At 46.8% G+C, this 19,240-nt stretch overlaps 1 protein-coding gene across 1 annotated transcript in view; it reads right to left on the minus strand.

Moving 5' to 3' along the window:
- The window catches only part of LOC121840602 (proteoglycan 4-like), a 35,017-nt gene extending 18,197 nt beyond the window's left edge, over positions 1-16,820 (minus strand). Inside the window, exon 1 of the mRNA XM_042304885.1 lies at positions 16,425-16,820. Coding sequence (XP_042160819.1) covers positions 16,425-16,820 — 396 coding nt within the window. The remainder of the gene's footprint in view (positions 1-16,424) is intronic.
- Positions 16,821-19,240: the final 2,420 nt, after the last annotated feature.

The following is a 19,240-nucleotide window of genomic DNA, read 5'->3' on the forward strand; positions in this document are numbered from 1 at the left end:
TAGAAACAGTAGGATTAGACATGAGACAGTTTAATAAGACATTAGAGACAGTTTAATAAGACATTAGAGACAGTTTAATAAGACATTAGAAAAATATAAATAAGACAATAGAGATAGTATGATTAGTCTTGTATTTCATATTAGTTTGAAAGAGCCCTATGGCCTTGGCTATACTGATATTATCAGCCATCTCCTGTCTCAACACGTAGGTTAACAGACAACTACTGCTACAGACTTCTACAGACTACTACAGACAGCTACAGACTGCTACAGACAGCTACAGACTACTACAGAATGCAGTAGAAAGCTACAGATAGCTATAGACAGCTACAGACAGCTACAGACTGCGAAAGACATCTACAGACTGCTGCAGACAGCTACAGACTGCTACAGACAGCTACAGACTGATACAGACTGCTGTAGACTGCTACAGACTGCTACATACTGCTGTAGACTGCTACAGACTGCTACAGACAGCAGTAGACAGCTAGAGACTGCTACAGACTGATACAGACTGCTACAGACAGCAGTAGACAGCTACAGACTGCTACTGACAGTTGCAGACAGCTAAACTGCTACAGACTGCTACAGACAGCTACAGACAGCTAATGACTGCAGTAGACAGCTGCAGACGGCAGTAGATAGATACAGACTGCTTCAAACAGCAGTAGACAGCTACAGACTGCTACAGACAGCAGTAGACAGCTACAGACTGCTACAGACAGCTACAGACTGCTACAGACAGCTGCAAAAAGCTAGACTACTACAGACAGCTACAGACAGCAGTAGACAGCTAGACTGCTACAGACTGCTACAGACAGCTGCAGACAGCTAGACTGCTACAGACAGCTACAGACAGCAGTAGACAGCTACAGACCGCTACAGACTGCTACAGACAGTAGACAGCTACAGACAGCTGCAGACAGCTACAGACTGCTGAAGACAGCTGCAGACAGCGGCAGACAGCTACAGACTGCTACAGACAGCTGCAGACAGCTACAGACAGCTACAGACTGCTACAGACTGCTGCAGACAGCAGTAGACAGCTACAGACTGCTGCAGACAGCAGTAGACAGCTATAGACTGCTACAGACAGCTGCAGACAGCTACAGACTGATACAGACTGCAGTAGACAGCTGCAGACAGCAGTAGATAACTACAGACTGCTACAGACAGCAGTAGACAGCCACAGACTACTACAGACAGCTACAGACTGCTACAGACAGCAGTAGACAGCTACAGACTGCTACAGACAGCTACAGACAGTTGCAGACAGCTAGACTGCTACAGACAGCTACAGACAGCTACAGACTGCTACAGACTGCTACAGACTGCATTAGACAGCTACAGACTGCTACAGACTGCTACAGACAGCAGTAGACAGCTACAGACTGCTACAGACAGCTACAGACTGGTACAGACTGCTACAGACTGCTACAGACAGCAGTAGACAGCTACAGACTGCTACAGACAGCTACAGACTGCAGTAGACAGCTGCAGACAGTTGCAGACAGCTAGGCTGCTTCAGACAGCAGTAGACAGCTACAGACTGCTACAGACAGCAGTAGATAGCTACAGACTGCTACAGACAGCTACAGACTGCTACAGACAGCTGCAGAAAGCTAGACTGCTACAGACAGCTGCAGATAGCAGTAGACAGCTAGACTGCTACAGACAGCTGCAGAAAGCTGCAGACAGCTAGACTGCTACAGACAGCTACAGACAGCAGTAGACAGCTACAGACTGCTACAGACTGCTACAGACAGCAGTAGACAGCTAGAGACAGCTGCAGACAGCTACAGACTGCTGCAGACTGCTACAGACAGCTGCAGACAGCTGCAGACAGCTACAGACTGCTACAGACTGCTACAGACAGCAGTAGACAGCTACAGACTGCTGCAGACTGCTACATACTGCTGCAGACTGCTACATACTGCTGTAGACTGCTACAGAATGCTACAGAGAGCTACAGACTGCTACAGACTGCTGTAGACTGCTGTAGACTGCTACAGACTGCTACAGACTGCTGTAGACTGCTACATACTGCTGTTGACTGCTGTAGACTGCTACATACTGCTACAGACTGCTACAGACTGCTACAGACAGCTACAGACTGCTACAGACTGCTACAGACAGCAGTAGACAGCTACAGACTGCTGTAGACAGCTACAGACAGAAGTAGACAGCTACAGACTGCAACAGACAGCTGCAGACAGTAGTAGACAGCAGTAGACAGCTACAGACTGCTACAGACAGCTACAGACAGCTACAGACTGCTACAGAGAGACTGCTCCAGTTTCAACTGTTCTGCCTTATTATTATTCGACAATGCTGGTCATTTATGAACATTTGAACATCTTGGCCATGTTCTGTTATAATCTCCACCCGGCACAGCCAGAAGAGGACTGGCCACCCCACATAGCCTGGTTCCTCTCTAGGTTTCTTCCTAGGTTTTGGCCTTTCTAGGGAGTTTTTCCTAGCCACCGTGCTTCTACACCTGCATTGCTTGCTGTTTGGGGTTTTAGGCTGGGTTTCTGTACAGCACTTTGAGATATCAGCTGATGTACGAAGGGCTATATAAATACATTTGATTTGATTTGATTTAGACTGCTGTAGACTGCTACAGAATGCTACAGATTGCTACAGACAGCTGTAGACTGCTACAGACTGCTGTAGACAGCTACAGACAGCTACAGAAAGCTACAGACTGCTACAGACTGCAGTAGACAGCTGCAGACAGCAGTAGATAGCAACAGACTACTACAGACAGCTACAGACTGCTACAGACAGCAGTAGACAGCTACAGACTGCTACAGACTACTACAGACAGCAGTAGACAGCTACAGACAGCTACAGACAGTTGCAGACAGCTAGACTGCTACAGACTGCTACAGACAGCTACAGACAGCTACAGACTGCTACAGACAGCTACAGACTGCAGTAGACAGCTACAGACTGCAGTAGACAGCTACAGACTGCTACAGACTGCTACAGACAGCAGTAGACAGCTACAGACTGCTACAGACAGTTGCAGACAGCTAGACTGCTACAGACTGCTACAGACAGCTACAGACTGCTACAGACAGCTACAGACTGCAGTAGACAGCTACAGACTGCTACAGACTGCTACAGACAGCAGTAGACAGCTACAGACTGCTACAGACAGTTGCAGACAGCTAGACTGCTACAGACTGCTACAGACAGCTACAGACTGCAGTAGACAGCTGCAGACAGTTGCAGACAGCTCGACTGCTTCAGACTGCTACAGACAGCTACAGACAGCTACATATTGCTACAGACAGCTACAGACTGCAGTAGACAGCTGCAGACAGTTGCAGACAGCTCGACTGCTTCAGACTGCTACAGACAGCTACAGACTGCTACAGACAGCAGTAGACAGCTACAGACTGCTACAGACTACTACAGACAGCTGCAGACAGCTACAGACAGCTACAGACAGTTGCAGACAGCTAGACTGCTACAGACTGCTACAGACTGCTACAGACAGCAGTAGACTGCTACAGACTGCTACAGACAGTTGCAGACAGCTAGACTGCTACAGACTGCTACAGACAGCTACAGACTGCAGTAGACAGCTGCAGACAGTTGCAGACAGCTAGACTGCTTCAGACACCAGTAGACAGCTACAGACTGCTACAGACAGCAGTAGATAGCTACAGACTGCTACAGACAGCTACAGACTGCTACAGACAGCTGCAGAAAGCTAGACTGCTACAGACTGCTACAGACAGCTACAGATTGCTACAGACTGCTACAGACAGCTACAGACTGCTGCAGACTGCTACAGACTGCTACAGACAGCTACAGACTGCAGTAGACTGCTACAGACTGCTACAGACAGTTGCAGACAGCTAGACTGCTACAGACTGCTACAGACAGCTACAGACTGCAGTAGACAGCTGCAGACAGTTGCAGACAGCTAGACTGCTTCAGACACCAGTAGACAGCTACAGACTGCTACAGACAGCAGTAGATAGCTACAGACTGCTACAGACAGCTACAGACTGCTACAGACAGCTGCAGAAAGCTAGACTGCTACAGACAGCTGCAGACAGCAGTAGACAGCTAGACTGCTACAGACAGCTGCAGACAGCTAGACTGCTACAGACTGCTACAGACAGCAGTAGACAGCTAGAGACAGCTGCAGACAGCTACAGACTGCTACAGACAGCAGTAGACAGCTACAGACTGCTGCAGACTGCTACATACTGCTGCAGACTGCTACATACTGCTGTAGACTGCTACAGAATGCTACAGAGAGCTACATACTGCTACAGACTGCTGTAGACTGCTACAGACTGCTACAGACTGCTGTAGACTGCTACATACTGCTGTAGACTGCTGTAGACTGCTACATACTGCTACAGACTGCTACAGACAGCTACAGACTGCTGCAGACTGCTACAGACAGCAGTAGACAGCTACAGACTGCTGCAGACAGCTACAGACAGAAGTAGACAGCTACAGACTGCAACAGACAGCTGCAGACAGTAGTAGACAGCAGCAGACAGCTACAGACTGCTACAGACAGCTACAGACAGCTACAGACTGCTACAGAGAGACTGCTCCAGTTTCAACTGTTCTGCCTTATTATTATACGACCATGCTGGTCATTTATGAACATTTGAACATCCTGGCTATGTTCTGTTATAATCTCCACCCGGCACAGCCAGAAGAGGACTGGCCACCCCACATAGCCTGGTTCCTCTCTAGGTTTCTTCCTAGGTTTTGGCCTTTCTAGGGAGTTTTTCCTAGCCACCGTGCTTCTACACCTGCATTGCTTGCTGTTTGGGGTTTTAGGCTGGGTTTCTGTACAGCACTTTGAGATATCAGCTGATGTACGAAGGGCTATATAAATACATTTGATTTGATTTGATTTGATTTAGACTGCTGTAGACTGCTACAGAATGCTACAGATTGCTACAGACAGCTGTAGACTGCTACAGACTGCTGTAGACAGCTACAGACAGCTACAGAAAGCTACAGACTGCTACAGACTGCAGTAGACAGCTGCAGACAGCAGTAGATAGCTACAGACTACTACAGACAGCTACAGACTGCTACAGACAGCAGTAGACAGCTACAGACTGCTACAGACTACTACAGACAGCAGTAGACAGCTACAGACAGCTACAGACAGTTGCAGACAGCTAGACTGCTACAGACTGCTACAGACAACTACAGACAGCTACAGACTGCTACAGACAGCTACAGACTGCAGTAGACAGCTACAGACTGCAGTAGACAGCTACAGACTGCTACAGACTGCTACAGACAGCAGTAGACAGCTACAGACTGCTACAGACAGTTGCAGACAGCTAGACTGCTACAGACTGCTACAGACAGCTACAGACAGCTACAGCCTGCTACAGACAGCTACAGACTGCAGTAGACAGCTACAGACTGCAGTAGACAGCTACAGACTGCTACAGACTGCTACAGACAGCAGTAGACAGCTACAGACTGCTACAGACAGTTGCAGACAGCTAGACTGCTACAGACTGCTACAGACAGCTACAGACTGCAGTAGACAGCTGCAGACAGTTGCAGACAGCTAGACTGCTTCAGACAGCAGTAGACAGCAACAGATATCAGAGATATCAGCTGATGTACGAAGGGCTATATAAATACATTTGATTTGATTTGATTTGATTTAGACTGCTGTAGACTGCTACAGAATGCTACAGATTGCTACAGACAGCTGTAGACTGCTACAGACTGCTGTAGACAGCTACAGACAGCTACAGAAAGCTACAGACTGCTACAGACTGCAGTAGACAGCTGCAGACAGCAGTAGATAGCTACAGACTACTACAGACAGCTACAGACTGCTACAGACAGCAGTAGACAGCTACAGACTGCTACAGACTACTACAGACAGCAGTAGACAGCTACAGACAGCTACAGACAGTTGCAGACAGCTAGACTGCTACAGACTGCTACAGACAACTACAGACAGCTACAGACTGCTACAGACAGCTACAGACTGCAGTAGACAGCTACAGACTGCAGTAGACAGCTACAGACTGCTACAGACTGCTACAGACAGCAGTAGACAGCTACAGACTGCTACAGACAGTTGCAGACAGCTAGACTGCTACAGACTGCTACAGACAGCTACAGACAGCTACAGCCTGCTACAGACAGCTACAGACTGCAGTAGACAGCTACAGACTGCAGTAGACAGCTACAGACTGCTACAGACTGCTACAGACAGCAGTAGACAGCTACAGACTGCTACAGACAGTTGCAGACAGCTAGACTGCTACAGACTGCTACAGACAGCTACAGACTGCAGTAGACAGCTGCAGACAGTTGCAGACAGCTAGACTGCTTCAGACAGCAGTAGACAGCAACAGACTGCTACAGACAGCTACAGACTGCTACAGACAGCTGCAGAAAGCTAGACTGCTACAGACTGCAGTAGACAGCTGCAGACAGCAGTAGATAGCTACAGACTACTACAGACAGCTACAGACTGCCACAGACAGCAGTAGACAGCTACAGACTGCTACAGACTACTACAGACAGCTACAGACAGATACAGACAGTTGCAGACAGCTAGACTGCTACAGACTGCTACAGACAGCTACAGACAGCTACAGACTGCTACAGACAGCAACAGACAGCTACAGACTCCTACAGACAGCTACAGACAGCTAGACTGCTACAGACTGCTACAGACAGCTACAGACAGCTACAGACTCCTACAGACAGCTACAGACTGCAGTAGACAGCTACAGACTGCTACAGACTGCTACAGACAGCAGTATACAGCTACAGACTGCTACAGACAGTTGCAGACAGCTAGACTGCTACAGACTGCTACAGACGGCTACAGACTGCAGTAGACAGCTGCAGACAGTTGCAGACAGCTAGACTGCTTCAGACAGCAGTAGACAGCTACAGACTGCTACAGACAGCAGTAGACAGCTAGACTGCTGCAGACAGCAGTAGACAGCTACAGACTGCTGCAGACAGCTAGACTGCTACAGACAGCTACAGACAGCAGTAGACAGCTACAGACCGCTACAGACTACTACAGACAGCAGTAGACAGCTACAGACAGCTGCAGACAACTACAGACTGCTGCAGACTGCTACAGACAGCTACAGACAGCTACAGACTGCTACAGAGAGCTGCAGACTGCTACAGACAGCTGCAGACAGCTACAGACTGCTACAGACAGCAGTAGACAGCTACAGACTGGTACAGACAGCTGCGGACAGCTACAGACTGCTACAGACAGCTGCAGACTGCTACAGACAGCTACAGACTGCTACAGAGAGCAGTAGACAGCTACAGACTGCTACAGACTGCTACAGACAGCTACAGACAGCTACAGAGAGCTGCAGACAGCTACAGACTGGTACAGACTGCTACAGACTGCTACAGACAGCTACAGACTGCTACAGACTGCTACAGACAGCTACAGACTGCTACAGACAGCTACAGACAGCTACAGAGAGCTGCAGACAGCTACAGACTGGTACAGACTGCTACAGACAGCTACAGACAGCTACAGAGAGCTGCAGACAGCTACAGACTGGTACAGACTGCTACAGACTGCTACAGACAGCTACAGATTGCTACAGACTGCTACAGACAGCTACAGACTGCTGCAGACTGCTACAGACTGCTGCAGACAGCTACAGACTGCTACAGACTGCTACAGACTGCTACAGACAGCAGTAGACAGCTACAGACTGCTACATACAGCAGTAGACTGCTACAGACAGCAGTAGACAGCTACAGACAGCAGTAGACAGCTACAGACTTCTGCAGACAGCAGTAGACAGCTACAGACAGCTACAGACTGCTGCAGACAGCTAGACTGCTACAGACTGCTGCAGACAGCTAGACTGCTACAGGCTGCTGCAGACAGCTAGACTGCTACAGACTGCTGCAGACAGCAGTAGACAGCAGTAGACAGCTAGACTGCTACAGACAGCTACAGACTGCTACAGACTGCTACAGACTGCTACAGACAGCTGCAGACAGCTACAGACTGCTACAGACTGCTACAGACAGCAGTAGACAGCTACAGACACACACACTAACATATATACGGACACACAGACTAACATATACACAGACACACACACTAACATATACAGACTAACATATATACAGACACACACACTAACATATACACAGACACACACACACTAACATATACACACTAACATATACACAGGCACACACACTAACATATACAGACTAACATATATACAGACACACAAACTAACATATACACAAACACACACACTAACATATACAGACTAACATATACACAGGCACACACACTAACATATACAGACTAACATATACACAGACACACACACTAACATATACACAGACACACACACTAACATATACACAGGCACACACACTAACATATACAGACTAACATATACACAGACACACACACTAACATATACACAGACACACACACTAACATATACACAGACACACACACTAACATATACACAGACACACACACTAACATATATACAGACACACACACTAACATATACACAGACACACACACTAACATATACACAGACACACACACTAACATATATACGGACACACACACTAACATATACAGACTAACATATATACAGACACACACACTAACATATACACAGACACACACACTAACATATACACAGACACACACACTAACATATATACGGACACACACACTAACATATACAGACTAACATATATGCAGACACACACACTAACATATACACAGACTAACATATATACAGACACACACACTAACATACACACAGACACACAGACTAACATATACACAGACACACAGACTAACATATACAGACTAACATATACACAGACACACAGACTAACATATATACAGACACACAGACTAACATATACAGACTAACATATACACAGACACACAGACTAACATATACAGACTAACATATACATAGACACACAGACTAACATATACAGACTAACATATACACAGACACACAGACTAACATATACAGACTAACATATACACAGACACACAGACTACCATATACACAGACTAACATATACACAGACTAACATATACACAGACTAACATATACACAGACTAACATATACACAGACTAACATAAACACAGACACACACACTAACATATACACAGACTAAGATATACACAGACTAACATATACACAGACTAACATATACACAGACTAACATATACACAGACACACACACTAACATATACACAGGGGCGGCAGGGTAGCCTAGTGGTTAGAGAGTTGGACTAAGAACCGGAAGGTTGCAAGTTCAAACCCCCGAGCTGACAAGGTACTAATCTGTCGTTCTGCCGCTGAACAGGCAGTTAACCCACTGTTCCTAGGCCGTCATTGAAAATAAGAATTTGTTCTTAACTGACTTCTTAACTGACTTGCCTTGTTTTTTAAATAAAGGTAAAATTAAAAATTAAAATAAAACAGACTAACATATATACAGACACACAGACTAATATATACACAGACTAACATATACACAGACTTAACATATACACAGACTAACATATATACAGACTAACATATACACATATACACTGATTCCTGCTTACAAGCAAAAACTAAAGCAGGAAGTACCAGTGACTCGATATATAAAAAAGCGTTCAGATGAAACAGATGCTAAACTACAGGACTGTTTTGCTATCACAGACTGGAACATGTTCCGGGATTCTTCCGATGGCATTGAGGAGTACACCACATCAGTCACTGGCTTTATCAATAAGTGCATCAAGGATGTCGTCCCCACAGTGACTGTATGTACATACCCCAACCAGAAGCCATGGATTACAGGCAACATTCGCACTGAGCTAAAGGGTAGAGCTGCCTCTTTCAAGGAGCGGGACACTAACCCGGAAGCTTACTAGAAATCCTGCTATGCCCTGCGATGAACCATCAAACAGGCAAAGCGTCAATACAGGGCTAAGATTGAATCATACTACACCGGCTCCAATGCTCGTCTTATGTGGCAGGGCTTGCAAACTATTACAGACTACAAAGGGAAGCACAGCCTGCGAGCTGCCCAGTGACACGAGCCTACCAGATGAGCTAAATCACTTCTATGCTAGCTTCGAGGCTAACAATACTGAGGCATGCATGAGAGCATCAGGACGACTGTGTGATCACACTCTCCATAGCCGACTTGAGTATGACCTTTAAACCTTTTGAGGATCTCAGGACCCATGCCAAATCTTTTCAGTTTCCTGAGGGGGAATAGGCTTTGTCGTGCCCTCTCCTTAACTGTCTAGGTGTGTTTGGACCATTCTAGTTTGCTGTTGATGTGGACACCAAGGAACTTGAAGCTCTCAACCTGCTCCACTACAGCCCCGTCGATGAGAATGGGGGCGTGCTCGGTCCTCCTTTTCCTGTAGCCCACAATCATCTCCTTAGTCTTGGTTACGTTGAGGGACAGGATGGTATTCTGACACCACTCGGCCAGGTCTCTGAACTCCTCCCTATAGGCTGTCTCGTCGTTGTCGGTGATCAGGCCTACCACTGTTGTGTCATCTGCAAACTTAAGGATGGTGTTGGAGTCGTGCCTGGCCAGCAGCACGTAACCCGGTGGAGCTCCAGTGTTGAGGATCAGCGAGGCAGATGTGTTGTTACCTACCCTCACCACCTGGGGGTGGCCCGTCAGGAAGTCCAGGATCCAGTTGCAGAGGGAGGTATTTAGTCCCAGGATCCTTAGCTTAGTGATGAGTTTTGAGGGTACTATGTTGTTGAACTCTGAGCTGTAGTCAATGAATAGCATTCTCACATAAGTGTTCCTTTTGTCCAGGTGGGAAAGTGTGGAGTGTAATAGAGATTGCATCATCTGTGGATCTGTTAGGGCGGTATGCAAATTGGAGTGGGTTTAGGGTTTCTGGGATAATAGTGTTGATGTGAGCCATGACCAACCTTTCAAAGCACTTCATGGCTACGGACGTGAGTACTACGGGTCGGTAGTCATTTAGGCAGGTTGCCTTTGTGTTCTTGGGCACAGGGACTATGGTGGTCTGCTTGAAACATGTTGGTATTACAGACTCAATCAGGGACATGTTGAAAATGTCAGTGAAGACACCTGCCAGTTGGTCAGCACATGCCCAGAGCACACATCCTTGTAATCAGTCTGGCCCCCGCAGCCTTGTCTATGTTGACCTGTTTAAACAGCTGCAACATCGAGAGCATCACTGCCTGGTATGGCAATTGCTCGGCCTCTGACCGCAAGGCACTACAGACAGTAGTGCGTATGGCCCAGTACATCACTGGGGCTAAGCTGCCTGCCATCCAGGACCTCTATACCAGGCAGTGTCAGTGGAAGGCCCAGCCACCCCAGTCATAGACTGTTCTCTCTGCTACCACACAGCAAGCGGTACCGGAGCGCCAAGTCTAGGTCCAAAAGGTTTCTTAACAACTTCTACCACCAAGACAACTTCTACCACCAAGACATAAGACTACTGAACAGCTAATCAAATGGGTACACAGACCGCTCTTTTACGTTGCTGCAACTCTCTGTTTATTATCTATACATAGTCACTTTAACTCTACTTACATATTACCTTAATTACCTCCACTAACCGGTGCCCCTGCACATTGACTCTATACTGGTACCCCCTGTACATAGCATCGCTATTGTTATTTTACTGCTGCTGCTTAATTATTTGTTACTTTTATTTTGTATTTTTTATTTAACACTTATTTTTTTCTTAATACTTCTTAAAGCATTGTTGGTTAAGGGCTTGTAAGTAAGCATTTTGGCTTTGGTCTGCGCCTTTTGTATTCTGCGCATGTGACAAATACAATTTGATTTGATGTTCTGCACACCGGTGATGAGCATTGTTGCCGTGGTGATGTATGGGCGTGAGAGGGACGGAGTCCAGCGCTGCAGAGAGCAGCTGGAACAGAGAGTCATCGTGAGGCAGATTGGAAAGCACACACCTTCAGGTCAGGGCAGCACAGCTGGACCTTGGATGTACACTGTGAGCTAATATTATTAATATGCATGTAAATCTCTCCTGGCTCAAAGTGGAAGAGAGATTGACTTCCTCCCTGCTTGTGTTTATGAGAGGTATTGACATGTTGAATGCACCGAGCTATCTGTTTAAACTACTGGCACACAGCTCAGACACCCATTCATACCCCACAAGACATGCCACCAGAGGTCTCTTCACAGTCCCAAGTCCAGAACAGACTATGGGAGGCGCACAGTACTACATAGAGTCATGACTACATGGAACTCTATTCCACGTCAGGTAACTGATGCAGCAGTAGATTCAGATTTAAAAAACAGATAAAAATACACCTTATGGAACAGGGGGGACTTTGAAGAGACACACGAACAAACACACACACACGTACACATGGATTTTGAATTGTACATATGTGGTAGTGGAGAAGGGGTCTGAGGGAACACAGTCTGCAGGTATTGTAATGTTGTTAAAATTGTATAAACGGCCTTAGTTTTGCTGGACCCCAGGAAAAGTAGCTGCTGCTTTGGCAGGAACTAATGGGGTTCCATAATAAACCCCAGGAAGAGTAGCTGCTGCTTTGGCAGGAACTAATGGGGATCCATAATAAACCCCAGGAAGAGTAGCTGCTGCTTTGGCAGGAACTAATGGGGATCCATAACAAATACAAAATAAACAAGCTTTGGACGAAGGACTTCCATATCTCCACAAACTCCTAAAAGTGCTGGGACAATAGTAGGACTAGTATCTCCACTAGTAGGACCTAACCTGTAAAGCCCATGGAGAATAAGAGCACCTCCTACCAGCTGCCCACTGCACTGAGGCTAGGAAACACGGTCACCACCGATAAATCCACAATAATCAAGAATTTCAACAAGCATTTCTCTACGGCTGGCCATGCTTTCCTCCTGGCTACCCCAACCCCGACCAACAGCTCCGCACCCCCTAAAGCTACATGCCCAAGCCTCGCCAGCTTCGCCTTCATCTAAATCCAGATAGCTGATGTTCTGAAAGAGCTGCAAAACCTGGACCCGTACAAATCAGCTGGGCTAGACAAGCTGGACCCTCTCTTTCTAAAACTATCCGCCGCCATTGTTGCAACCCCTATTACCAGCCTGTTCAACCTCTCTTTCATATCGTCCGTGATTCCTAAAGAGGGTGACACTCTAGACCCAAACTGTTATAGACCTATATCCATTCTGCCCTGCCTTTCTAAAGTCTTTGAAAGCCAAGTTAACAAACCAGTCACTGATTATTTCGAATCCCACCGTACTTTCTCCGCTGTGCAATCCTGGTCAAGGCTTTCGACTCTGTCAATCACCACATTCTTATCGGCAGACTCAACAGCCTTGGTTTCTCAAATGACTGCCTCGCCTGGTTCACCAACTGCTTCTCAGATAGAGTTCAGTGTGTCAAATCGGAGGGCCTGTTGTCTGAACCTCTGGCAGTCTCTATGGGGGTGCCGCAGGGTTCAATTCTCAGGCCGACTCTTTTCTCTGTATACATCAATGATGTCGCTCCTGCTGCGGGTGATTCCTTGATCCACCTCTACACAGACATAACCATTCTGTATACTTCTGGCCCTTCTTTGGACACTGTGTTAGCAAACCTCCAAACTAGCTTCAATGCCAAACACCACTCCTTCCGTGGCCTCCAACTGCTCTTAAATGCTAGTAAAGCCAAATGCATGCTCTTCAACCGATCGCTGCCCGCACCCGCTGCCCGACTAGCATCACTGCTCTGGACGGTTCTGACTTAGAATATGTGGACAAATACCTAGGTGTCTGGTTAGACTGTAAACTCTCCTTCCAGACTCATATTCAGCATCTCCAATCCAAAATTAAATCTAGAATCGGCTTCCTATTTCGCAACAAAGCCTCCTTCACTCACGCTGCCAAACATACCCTCGTAAAACTCACTATCCTGCCGATCGTTGGCTTTGGCGATGTCATTTACAAAATAGCCCTCAATACTCTACTCAGCAAACTGAATGCAGTCTATCACAGTGCCATCCGTTTAGTCACCAAAGCCCCACATACCACCCACCACTGCGACCTGTATGCTCTCGCCTTACCTCCTCACGCCATTTGCACACACTGTATATACATTTTTAGATATTGTTATTGACGGTATGTTTGTTTATTCCATGTGTAACTCTGTGTTGTTGTTTGTGCCACACTGCTTTGCTTTATCTTGGCCAGGTTGCAGTTTTAAGTGAGAAGTTGTTTAGTTTCTTTCTCTGTGAAGGCATTTCATTTAAAGTTATGTGATTTGGTTTATAGATACAATTCAATGTTGTTTAACACACAACCAAAAACCTGATCTAATTTGCATGTTCATGCTGAGTTTGCAGCAAACAGAATGTTCACCACCAGAATTGTTTGCCACAAAACTAATTTGAAAATATGAGCTTGCCGCAAAACAGCTATGAGCTGAACATAACAGTCAGTGGAAGAGAGGACAGTAACAGGAGACACTATGAGCTGAACATAACAGGAGACACTATGAGCTGAACATAACAGTCAGTGGAAGAGAGGACAGTAACAGGAGACACTATGAGCTGAACATAACAGTCAGTGGAAGAGAGGACAGTAACAGGAGACACTATGAGCTGAACATAACAGTCAGTGGAAGAGAGGACAGTAGCAGGAGACACTATGAGCTGAACATAACAGTCAGTGGAAGAGAGGACAGTAACAGGAGACACTATGAGCTAAACATAACAGTGGGTGGAAGGGAGGACAGTAACAGGAGACACTATGAGCTGAACATAAGTCAGTGGAAGAGAGGACAGTAGCAGGAGACACTATGAGCTGAACATAACAGTCAGTGGAAGAGAGGACAGTAGCAGGAGACACTATGAGCTGAACATAACAGACAGTGGAAGGGAGGACAGTAACAGGAGACACTATGAGCTGAACATAACAGTCAGTGGAAGAGATGACAGTAACAGGAGACACTGTGAACTGAACATAACAGGAGACACTATGAGCTGAACATAACAGTCAGTGGAAGAGAGGACAGTAACAGTATGTCAGTGGAAGAGAGGACAGTAACAGGAGACACTATGAGCTGAACATAACAGTCAGTGGAAGAGAGGACAGTAACAGTATGTCAGTGGAAGAGAGGACAGTAACAGGAGACACTATGAGCTGAACATAACAGTCAGTGGAAGAGAGGACAGTAACAGGAGACACTATGAGCTGAACATAACAGTCAGTGGAAGAGAGGACAGTAACAGTATGTCAGTGGAAGAGAGGACAGTAACAGGAGACACTATGAGCTGAACATAACAGTCAGTGGAAGAGAGGACAGTAACAGTATGTCAGTGGAAGAGAGGACAGTAACAGGAGACACTATGAGCTGAACATAACAGTCAGTGGAAGAGAGGACAGTAACAGTATGTTAGTGGAAGAGAGGACAGTAACAGTATGTTAGTGGAAGAGAGGACAGTAACAGTATGTTAGTGGAAGAGAGGACAGTAACAGTATGTCAGTGGAAGAGAGGACAGTAAGCAGGAGAAACTATGAGCTGAACATAACAGTCAGTGGAAGAGAGGACAGTAACAGTATGTCAGTGGAAGAGAGGACAGTAACAGTATGTCAGTGGAAGAGAGGACAGTAAGCAGGAGAAACTATGAGCTGAACATAACAGTCAGTGGAAGAGAGGACAGTAGCAGGAGAAACTATGAGCTGAACATAACAGTCAGTGGAAGAGAGGACAGTAACAGTATGTCAGTGGAAGAGAGGACAGTAGCAGGAGACCCAACTGTGGTTTGTGAATACTGTGATTTCCTTTTGTAGCCAATTCAGTTGCAGTGATTCTGTTGCAGATTTTTTGGTAACTCTGTTACCAATTAGATAATGGAATTACGAGTTTTAATCAATTAATAATTCATAAACAAAATGTATATCAGTAAAATCACTTTAACTAATTGGTAGGTCTACCATTGCCTGCACCTTCTGTAAATGTTCATTATCCTCCCACCTCATGAGGGAGAGCAACGAGACAATATCTTAAAGATATGGGGTTTTTTGGTAATGGAATGACAAGGAACACAGCAAATTTTCTTAAACTTACAGAAGGTAAAACATTTATCCAAAACTAAAAAGGTTTTATATGAATTGGCAGGGGTCTTTACTTTAACATGGTTGTGTTTTGTTGATTCTGATGGGACCTTTTACATGGAAATGCCCATCTGAGAACATGTGATAACATCTAGAGAGGATCTGAAAGGAACCACGATATCTTACTGACACCTTGTGGCACAAACAAAGATTTCAGAAATGTCTTCACAGTTCACAATAGTATTGACAATAATATTACATTTACAAAATTAATATTAGACTTGACCAGGAATCAGTGTTACATTAGAACATACTAATGAATAAGAGGTGTTCCTACCTGCTGTGAGGCTGTGGTTGACTGCAGGTGAGTTGGATTCTCCAGCTGGCAGCCCAGTACAGACCAGTATTCCAGCTGAGTTGGGTTCTCCAGCTGGCAGCCCAGTACAGACCAGTGGTCCAGCTGAGTTGGGTTCTCCAGCTGGCAGTCCAGTACAGACCAGTGTTCCAGCTGAGTTGGGTTCTCCAGCTGGCAGCCCAGTACAGACCAGTGGTCCAGGTGAGTTGGGTTCTCCAGCTGGCACCCCAGTACAGACCAGTGGTCCAGCTGAGTTGGGTTCTCCAGCTGGCAGCCCAGTACAGACCAGTGGTCCAGCTGAGTTGGGTTCTCCAGCTGGCAGCCCAGTACAGACCAGTGGTCCAGCTGAGTTGGGTTCCCCAGGACTGTCCCAGACATGATTGTAGAGAGACGAAACAGCATTGCTAGGGAGGATGACAACATTGTTCTCAGTGGTATCAAGGCCCTGTTCAGACCAGACCTGATGAGAGTGGCTGACTACTTCACTGATGCCCTGTTCAGACCAGCCCTGATGAGAGGGGCTGACTACTTCACTGACTGTCCTGTCTGAAGAAAGGAGGAGGTGCAGAGGAATGCCTTGTTCTTCTCCTCTGTCTGTCTGACTCCTGGCTGATTCCACACCTCCCAGAGAGGCAGAAGCTACACCACCTGGTGTCCTCGGCGGGAGAAATAGAGGCAGAGATAGACTGACTGGAGCCACATTGCTAGTGTCTATGTGGTTCTCAAGAAGCATTGTGACTGTGTTGGTGTCTGGGTGGTTCTGGAGATTTCTAGACTGGGCACCCCGGTTGTGAGGCAGAGCTGGAGTCACGTTGCTAGTGTCTATGTGGTTCTCAAGAAGCATTGTGACTGTGTTGGTGTCTGGGTGGTTCTGGAGATTTCTAGACTGGGCACCCCGGTTGTGAGGCAAAGCTGGAGTCATGTTGACAGAATCTGGGTGGTTCTGAGGATATAGCCCTGTAGTATCTAGGAAGGTGTTGGAGTCTGGGTGGTTCTGAGGAAATACTCCTGTAGTCTCTAGGACGGTGTTGGTGTCTGGGTGGTTCTGGAAAGATAGTCCTGTAGTCTCTAGGACGGTGTTGGTGTCTGGGTGGTTCTGGAAAGATAGTCCTGGGTCAGGTGGTTCAAGTGAAACATAGCCATTACGAGACAGTTGCTGCTCTGTGTTGGTTAGAGGAGCAGCTTCCATCATGTCTGATCTGTCCGTCTGAGTGAGAGGATTTCCGGGACTACAGAGGGTGTCTGTTGAGGGATGGTCCAGGTCATGACAACATAGTGCTGCTGAATGCTGCCACTCTTTATCGCCAGAGAAACCTCTGTTGTTCTCATGTTGTGATGAAGAAGGTTCTACTGGATCCAAAGTTCCAGTGACTTCCTGTGTCACATGCTTTGCTGTCCTCCTGTGTGTTACATCCTTCACTGTCCCCCCCTGTGTTTCAGCGTCAGGTAGAATACATGAGCTGGTTTGGAGCGCTTCCTTTTTCATTGTGGTTCCTACTGGATCCACCGCTACTCCCATCGCTCCATGGACGCCACCATGAGAAGGCCCTGTCTCTGATGTCATATCCTGTTTCTCTATCTGAGGCTCTGATGTCGTATCCTGTCGTTCTATCTGAGGCTGTATGAGCGCCAGCTGTTCGTCTGAGATGAGCTGGAGACAGATGTGGAGGTCCGCTGTCCTCACGTGGAACACTTTCTGACCCTCTGACTGGCTGCTGTGACTAACAGTGAATGGTATAGCAGGGTATGCTACTGATGTATGGTATGGTGAGGACTGTGTTTTAGTGAATGGTATGGTATGGCATGCTAAAGCTGCTATCGTATGACACGGAGGGTTGACCTCTGTTGTAACATAAGTTAGAGGGTTGACATGGTCTGCTACTGTGAGAGCAGGGTGGAGGGTTGTTGTGGAAGTGGTGTTGGCTGTAGGGCACTGACCATGTACTGATGTTTTCCAGGGCATGCTCTGTACTAAGGCTGTGGGTGGTGTGGCAGATTGCTTCTCCGCTGTGGCTGTGATGGTAGCAAACTGGCTTTGATCTAGAGCTGTCACAGGTGTAGCAGACTGGCTTTGATCTAGAGCTGTCACAGGTGTAGCAGACTGGCTTTGATCTAGAGCTGTCACAGGTGTAGCAGACTGGCTTTGATCTAGAGCTGTCACAGGTGTAGCAGACTGGCTTTGAACTAAAGCTGTCACAGGTGTAGCAGACTGGCTTTGATCTAGAGCTGTCACAGGTGTAGCAAACCTGCCCTGACCCTGTCCTACACCTGTGACTGATGAAACCCTGACAGGGCCTCTAGATTGTGTTTGGGTGAGGCCCGTAGGCCCTGAGTCTGTAGGAAGCCTCAACTGGTACTTAGGGAGGAAACTGGTCTTGGCTGAATCAGAGGAGGAGGAGGGCTTGGCTATCCCACCTCTGACTGAGGATGGGAGTTGGTTCAGTTTACTGCTGCTGTGTAGGCCTCCTCCTCCCTCCAGAAGACAGATGTTATTCTCAATCTTCTGCTTCTTCCTCTCTGAGGGAACATGGCTTCCACATCGTTGAGACAGACAGTTGGTGTGTTTCTCCTGGTGGGTCACTGTCATAGACACACAGTCAGTCCTGTTAGAAAACGCTTCTTTTGAGACTGACTGGGTTCTCTGGAGGGGATGTTTGAGAGAGGAAGTGGGTGTGGTATGAAGATGACTAGGTGTGAGACAGGAAGTGGGTGTGGTATGAAGATGACTAGGTGTGAGACAGGAAGTGGGTGTGGTATGGGGATGACTGGGTGTGAGACAGGAAGTGTGTGTGGTATGG

Source organism: Oncorhynchus tshawytscha, linkage group LG02, assembly GCF_018296145.1.
Source record: "Oncorhynchus tshawytscha isolate Ot180627B linkage group LG02, Otsh_v2.0, whole genome shotgun sequence".
Taxonomy (NCBI): domain Eukaryota; kingdom Metazoa; phylum Chordata; class Actinopteri; order Salmoniformes; family Salmonidae; genus Oncorhynchus; species Oncorhynchus tshawytscha.